Consider the following 8,035-nt stretch of genomic DNA (forward strand, 5'->3'; position numbering starts at 1 on the left):
TCTGTACTGGGTCCAAAATTATTTATTATTTATATAAATGATATTTGTAAGGCATCTGATATATTAAAATTGGTATTATTTGCAGATGACACAAATATTTTTTGTTCTGGGGGGAATCTAAAGGAGCTGCTGGATACAATTACTTCAGAAATGTGCAAAATTAAAAAATGGTTTAATCAAACTTCATATATTTTGTCAATGAATTACTCAACTAAATTTGCATGTGACTGTATGTGTCATTGGAGACAAACCACACAAACCCTATTTTTTATTAAAGGAAATTGGAATGAATATGTCCCTTTTTTCCATTAAACTCTTCCTGCATGGGGGACACCCCAAGTCAGTTTCGCCTTAGGTTAAGCTAGGGTTAGGTTTATCACCTATGATGGCTTAGACTTCAGACAGAATATTAAATTCTTTTCAGTGGAAAATGAAACGTAAACTTTCCAAATGACTCTAATTGTAAACGACTAATAATGCCAGTCACCCGAGGATCAAAAGACACACCTTAGTTTCTGAGACTCTTGGTACTTCCTTCTCAGACATTGCAACAGACATCCGCGTGAATCACCTTCCCAGAGGAAAAGGCTATAATTAGTTCTCAGGTTCACAATGAAAATATTTTACCCAGGTAGAAATTTCCTGTTACATTTCTACATCTTTAAACAAATTGATGGAGTCAAATTATTCTAGGTATTCCAGCAGCCAGACTCACACAGCCTATATCATGTTTGAAGATTCATATATCCACATCAAACATATGTCAGAGTGACCTCGGGCATTAAATTACATGCTCTCTGACTGTAAAGGGCAGAAGAAATGGTTCTGCTGCTAATGACGCTCCTCGGCTCATCGCATGAAAGTTACATTTTGTATAAAATAAGGAGCAAAAATGAATCAAATGTAAATAATCTCACACCACATACGTAACATTTTTTCTGCTGGAAACTACTTTAGTGCACACACACACACACACAGACATTAGAAACACCAGCTGATCTCGGGGAGGGGGCTGATACTGACCATCAGTTGTCACGATTGCTGAAGGGGTTAACGTGCTATTGGATGTTGATGCAGCATCTAAATCACAGCAGCATCACAGCTCTGCGTGCCTGGAGTCAGCTTGCTGTCTGCCTCTATATAGACTTCAAAGTTCTTCTCACTAGGGGGGTGACACCATTAGTTTCTCATCTTCCTCCACAGCTATTACTTACAGGAGTGACAGCCCTTCATGTTATTAACTGACAACATATAGGCGTAGCTACGCTGCTGCAGTGCAGAGAAGTGCAGAGAAGCCTGTGTTCAGTCTTTTTGTAAATGAACAACATAGAACTCTGTGTGTGTGTGTGTGTGTGTGTGTGTGTGTGTGTGTGTGTGTGTGTGTGTGTGTGTGTTTGCATGCATCCAAATTTCCCTGCTATGAATGCAGCTGATCTTCTGAGTTTTCTTCTCTATTCAGTTGGACCTCTACAGTGATCTATATCTTCCTCTCATATGGTTGCATTTTTTTATGTTATTCAATTAGAAAATGATTAAACACCTGTGGAAGTTAGCTACAGAGGTTCTTCTCATATAGATTTAAATGATCAGGTTTTATCATCTATATTAAGAAGTAATTAAGTATTACTGCAATCAAACCTGATAGCTTTTTATATAATGATTTGATTTGATTGAATCTTTATTTTGAACATGTTGAAAAAGTACAACAAAATAGAATTAAAAGAGACAAATGAACAAAGCAAAACAAAAGGAAAACGAGCAACCACAACTCCAAATAAAGTTCATGTTCAAAAAGGAGCAGGAAGAAGCATAAGCTTATTTAATCCCACCCCTTTTCCACTATATAGTATATAGACTACAAAAATACCTCCTTGCAATTACATTATATGTCATGTGTAAATTTTTTTTTTTTTTAATATATACATATATGTTTCTGTCTATCCATACATACGTATATACACATACGCACATATACACATTTTCACCTCAAGGATACACAACCTACAAAAATATATATATACCCATACCAACATACCCGTGCACCCGCACACACATGAAAATATTAGATAAGAACACCCTATCAAATCTCTACCTTTCCCTGTACCCTGTAAAAACCATATCCTTAAACCGCTTTTTAAACTGCGCCATGCTTGGACATTGCTTCATATCTTTACTTAGTCTGTTCCACAGCTTCACTCCACACACAGAGATACAAAAACTTTTTAATGTTGTACGGATACGAGGATGTTTTAAATTTAATTCCCCCCTCAAATTGTATCCCCGTTCCCTTTTAGAAAACATTTTTAGAATATTGTCAGGAAGCAGGTTATTTATTGCTTTATATATAATTTGTGCAGTGAGAAAATGAACCAGATCTGTGAATTTTAGAATTTTTGATTTTAAGAATAGTGGATTTGTATGATCTCTGTAACCAGTTTTATGGATTATCCTTAAGGCCCTTTTTTGTAATATAAAGATTGATGATAGCGAACATTTGTAAGTATTGCCCCAAACCTCTGCACAGTAATTCAAATACGGTGCAATCAGGGAACAATAGAGAATGTGGAGTGCTTTGTGGTCCAGAATGTGTTTTACTTTACTCAAGATTGAGACACTTCTTGAAATTTTGTTATGTATATGATTTATATGAGACTTCCAGTTTAATTTATCATCTATAATCACACCAAGAAACTTATGTTCAAGTACTCTTTCAATTTCCACACCATCTACATGAATCTGCACTTGTGCATTTCTAAGGGAATTCCCAAATAAGATAATTTTAGTTTTACTTAGATTTAGCGATAGTTTGTTCCTGTTAAATAAGTATTTCATTTTGAGACTTATTAGAGTGAGAAAAATGGCAATGTACATATCATGTTAAATGTAAAAGGAAAGTGGATATATTTGTAGTCATGTGAAAAACGAAGTACGCCCTTACTGTTTTCATAGGAATTAAAAAGGTTAAGTAAGATTAACTAAATGCACTTGATTAATCTTGATTGTCAGCAGGTGTGACTACCTCTATGAAAGCAGAATATTTGGCAGTTTGCTGGTGTGGAGCAGTCAGGTGTGTGTTAACACAATGATATAAACTTCCCAGCAAATTCATCCCAAGGTCAGAGGAGTTGCACAATAATAAAAAATAAATAAGAGCAGGCATCTCAGACTCTCAGCTCCCTGTTCAAGTTAATGACCGTACTGTTTACCAAAAGAAAGCTTCTGCTTTCTGAAAAGAACCTGGCTGCAAGATTTAGCTTTGCCAAGCTGCAGCTGAACGACCACAAGATTTCTGGAAAACATGTCCTTTGGACAGAACAGACTGAACTGGACATTATTGCAGTCCACACATTTTCACATTTTGTGAAAACCAAACATGCCAGCACAAACACCTCACCCCAACAATCGGGAGCAGTGGTGGAGGGGAGATGAAGTGAGGTTGCTTTGCAAGTCAACCGTGAATGCTTCTGTATACCAAAATATTCTAGAATCAGGTGTGAAGCCATCTGTCTGATAGTTAAAGCTTGGCCCAAACGGGTTCGTGTAACAGCACAATGATCCCAAGCCCTGCAGCAAGCTGCAAATAAAGCAAACATTCAAAATGTTGCCCAGTCAAAATCCAGACCTCAACCTGATTGAAATGCCGTGTTGGGACGTAAACAAACACAACCCACAATAAAATGAGGTAACATTAAAGAAGAGTGGGCCAAAATTCTTCCACAGTGATGCGAGAGAGAGTTATACAGAAAAAGATTACTTCAAGTTAGCAGTGCTAAATATGCTTCTACATGCTACTAAATCATAAGGTGTGATTAGTATTTCACAGAGCTGCGTAGAGCTCTATGAAAACTTTTTAAAGGACTTTTTTATGCTGTCATCCGATTTAAGTAAGGACAGAAATGTAAACTTCTCGTTTTAACACCGAGTCTGCAATTTCAAAAACATGATTACTTCAACTTTTGACATAAGCTGGAGGAAGTTTTTATATAACAAGTCAGATGAGTGGGCTCATATTCAGTGCTAGTGACTCACCACTCAAAGCATGAAGCATGAAAGCGTTGCTCTGCAGCAGCGCCACAACCAATACAAATCAGGCATAAAATTTGATCAATGTTTTACAATCAAATTGTTTCAAAGATGAATATTAGTTATTAGTTATATAATTATTGCTTTGCCATCTTGTGGACAAGTGGTGCTGCTGTACCTTATCTGGTTTTTCTGTCAGAGTTCCAGATCTCCCCTTCTCAGTAAAAATGTTTTTAATTGGCAATTTCTGCACTGCTGGCACAAACGTGAAAGTAGAAAGCTTTGACGGCACTCCTACGGAAACCTGTAGAACAGAGAGGAGGGGAGCAAATCATTCATATAGTATGGGAGAGAATGCTGAGTCAAGCATAAAGAGGCTTATTCTCAATTAAAAGCTAGAAAGCAAAAACAAGTTTAAGGAAAGATGCCGAGCGCCCTACGAAACGTTGAGTCGCTCCCATTTCTGATCTCTTTCTGATCACAGGGTTGTGTAACTATGCCCGACCACTAATTATCCAGCATCACACTTTCACACAGATGAGGCAATTAAGCACTCTACAGCTCAGTGGCCTGACACACATACCCTCAACAAGGAGTGATGATTGCAATTAAATCAGCTCCTGTTCTCATCAGCATCAAATAAGCAAAAGATCCTCCTTTGTGTTAAACAAACACAACTGAGAGTAAAACTGTAGCGTTTCCACTGCAGGAGTTTTCGTCACAGGGCCGGCTTTTATTTCCATATTTTGGGCGAGAATATTCATGGGTTTAGCGCTGCACAGCGGGTCTTTTGAAATGCATGTGACAGATGTAATCACAGCTTTGCAGGGAGTGATACTAATGGACCACTAAGAACAAGCTCAGGAAAACTTCAGGGACCAGAGGCAGACTGATAATCTGGGCATTTTGTCAATGTCCAGAACATTCTGTGGGTTGGACATAATTACTATTCTGAGGCAAGAACCTCAGATTGACTGGCTGGAAGGAAATTGCCTAAATACTAATCAGTGCTTCTGTGTGTCTGTGTAACAACAAAGCAGTCTGAAAAGTCTGAAAAGTGCCAAGAGCTGTAGATCTTCAAAAACTAGTGAAACCCTCATGGACTCTACAGCAGAAAGAAATGTTGGTCGCTGTTACTAATTTCCCTCTTCATGACATCTGCACTGAAAATATTCAATAAGATGTACCATTTTAAAATGAATGAATTTCCTGTTTTAATATTTCAGAGATGCTGTTTTTTTCTCCATATTTTAACCACACGTTGAATTTCACCAAATATAATAGATTAAAAATGTTTTTTTACGATTGTATTTATTCTTTTAAAGATTTTTTTTCTTTGCTTCTTTTTACAGTCTAGATAAGTCTTTATATAACTCTGTAGTTAAAATGGTAATAAGCCTTAAAATTCAATTGGCCACACTGACATGCGCGCACTGGGCTGTTTCACTCATATTTTATGTATTTTTTTTTTAAAGAAACTACATTGAAAGAAGCCGGTTAAATAATTTAGTAACTCATAAGGTCTGGCTCTGTGTTCACTCACCACAGCTCTGATGAGATACGGAGATAATAGAAAAAAGAAATGAATGCAAAACTAAGAAAGAAAGAAAGAAGCCAAACAGAATCAAGTGGCATTGTTTTTATTGTTCCTGCTATATAAGTGATCAGCTCATCACTGTTATCCTGATGATATTTACCATTTCACAACAGCAGCTGCATCTATCAAGAGAACTAAAACTTGAACAACAACAGAGCCATGACGACAACAACAAGAAACAAGAAGGTGCCTGTCAAAATGTCAGTGTCATCAGAGAGAAAAACACTGAAGGGGAATGCACTAAACGGGATTATCATCAAAACAAATACCACAGTGTATCAGCTAGAAATGCTGTTAAGTGCAAGTTCTTTGGTGGACCAGCTGGTCATGGAAATGTCACAGATTCTGCAAAAGTCCTCCTGGAATCCACGCTGGAGGACACAGACACTTCTTTTGAAGGTTAAGCTTAAAGTTTAGCAGGATATTAAAACAGTAATAAAGCTGTGGAGCCGTCCAACGTTCATTTTTACTCCTTTGTAAAGAGATACGAGAGTAAATAGACTTTTCTGTCAAGAGTTAAATGACATATCACTCTTGTGCTAAGCTTAGCATAAATGATATAGAGAGGCAAAATGATTAACATGGCACTACCAAAATATGTTTTAAAAAAAGCCAGAGAAGCCCATTATTAAAATACTTTTGTTTTGTCTCTGTTAATTTGTCATTTAAAAAGATTTTGAGGTGTAGATGATTGTCTTGCAATGCTGTGCTGTGCTGCTTGTCTTTACATCAAAGACTCAACTATTCTGGAGCCTCTACAGCTCAGTACGTATCACATTAGCTAGCAGTGATAATCAGCTGACTCTCACTGAGGCCACTCGTGCAGTTGAGAGGTGTACAAATACAAGTTTGTGAAAGTGTTTTTGTCTGCAGCAATCAAAGCTCACACACATTCATCAAAAGTGTTTCTGCTGCTCAGTAATCGCGCTTCTCTGCTCAGTGTGGTGGGGTCAGCTGCAAACAGCAAGCTGAAGAGCGAGGCCGCTGAAGCGTCTTGCCTAATCAGTGGAGGTTATTGTAGCAGATATTTGAGGCAGTGCTAAAAATGGATCACAAAACCTTTGCTCTTCAGTGTTCGGAGAATGAGCCAAACTACTTTATAAAGGAGCTTGGATAGAATATTTACTCAGATAGTTACAAAACAAGATTTCTTATTCATGTTAAATGTAAAACTGCATTCCCTTATTCAGGATATCATTTCATTTATATTGTATGTCACGTAGATGTGTACTGCAAACAGTGGAATGTAAGTAGGTGTGATGTTTGAATTCCTTACAGGAAATAAAGACTTCAGCTACAGGTTTTTTCTTTCTTTCTTCAAAAATATCTTATTAGACTTTGACCCTGTGGAGGAGGTTAATAATAACTAATGATTACATGCAAAGTGCTGTATAAACAAATACTGTGGAGTGTGAAAAGAGGTGGGTGAAGGAGAAGTGTTTAGTGTGTCATAGGAAGCCTCCAGCACTTTAGGCCTGTTGCAGCATAACTAAGGGAGGGTTCAGGGTTACCTGATCCAGCACTTTATCAAGTTTTATTTAAAAAAAAGGAAATTTTTAAGCCTGATCTTAGAGGAGGATGTGCAAATCCATATTGGGAGCTGGTTACACTGAAGATGGTCCTGAAAGTTGAAGGCGCTGCCTCTCATTCTATTTTATTCTACCGTATGAACCACAAGTTAACCACCAGTTTGAGAGCAAAGCACTCAATTAGGTGATATGGTACTATGAGGTCTTTAAGACAACGTCCTGATTATACAAGACTTTATATATGAGAAGGAGGATTTCAAATTCTATTCTGAATTTAAAAGGGATCCAATGAAGAGAAGCCAGTACGGGATATATATGCTTTGTCAATCTAGTCCCTGTCAGTTCTCTCACCATATTCTGGATCAACTAAGACAACCTGAAAATAAGGAATGAGAGTAGTCCAGCCTATAAGTAATAGTAACCAGTATCTAGTAATAGTAGTAGTACTCGTTTTTCAGCATCACTTTCTGACAGGATGTTTCTAATTTTAGAGATATTGCACAGTAAGAAAGCAGTTCTTCGTATTTGTAGTAAATATGCACATTGAATGACATATCCTGGTCAGAAGTGACTCGAAGATTCCTCACAGTGTTAATGGAATATTAGATTAGACACTATGTTTCTAAAAAAAAAATTAGGGCTGAATTATAAAAGCAGGAAATGAGAGGCCTTCATGTCTTTAAGACAGTCCTGCAGTTTAAATAACTGGTGTATGTCAGCTGTCTTTATACATAAATCTGGGTATTATCTATCATCTACATAGCAATGAAAATGTATGCTATTCTTTTAATAATACTACCTAACATAAGCATGCATAATGTAAACAGAACTGGTCCCAGCACAGAATAGTTGACCTTAGTGTGTGAGGAAGACTCCCGGTTTACAC

The 8,035-nt window shown here is 37.2% G+C and overlaps 1 protein-coding gene across 4 annotated transcripts in view; it reads right to left on the reverse strand.

The window, feature by feature from the left end:
* The window catches only part of mlip (muscular LMNA-interacting protein), a 45,573-nt gene that overhangs the window by 34,701 nt on the left and 2,837 nt on the right, over positions 1-8,035 (reverse strand). For 3 of the 4 annotated variants that reach the window (XM_005737148.1, XM_005737147.2, XM_005737150.2), the window contains exon 2: positions 4,202-4,327. The exons of the other annotated variant lie outside the window; for it this stretch is intronic. In XM_005737148.1, coding sequence (XP_005737205.1) covers positions 4,202-4,327 — 126 coding nt within the window. The remainder of the gene's footprint in view (positions 1-4,201; positions 4,328-8,035) is intronic. 4 annotated transcript variants of the gene reach the window in all.

Source organism: Pundamilia nyererei, unplaced genomic scaffold, assembly GCF_000239375.1.
Source record: "Pundamilia nyererei isolate P.nyererei 1_Seehausen unplaced genomic scaffold, PunNye1.0 scaffold00073, whole genome shotgun sequence".
In the NCBI taxonomy this organism is placed as follows: domain Eukaryota; kingdom Metazoa; phylum Chordata; class Actinopteri; order Cichliformes; family Cichlidae; genus Pundamilia; species Pundamilia nyererei.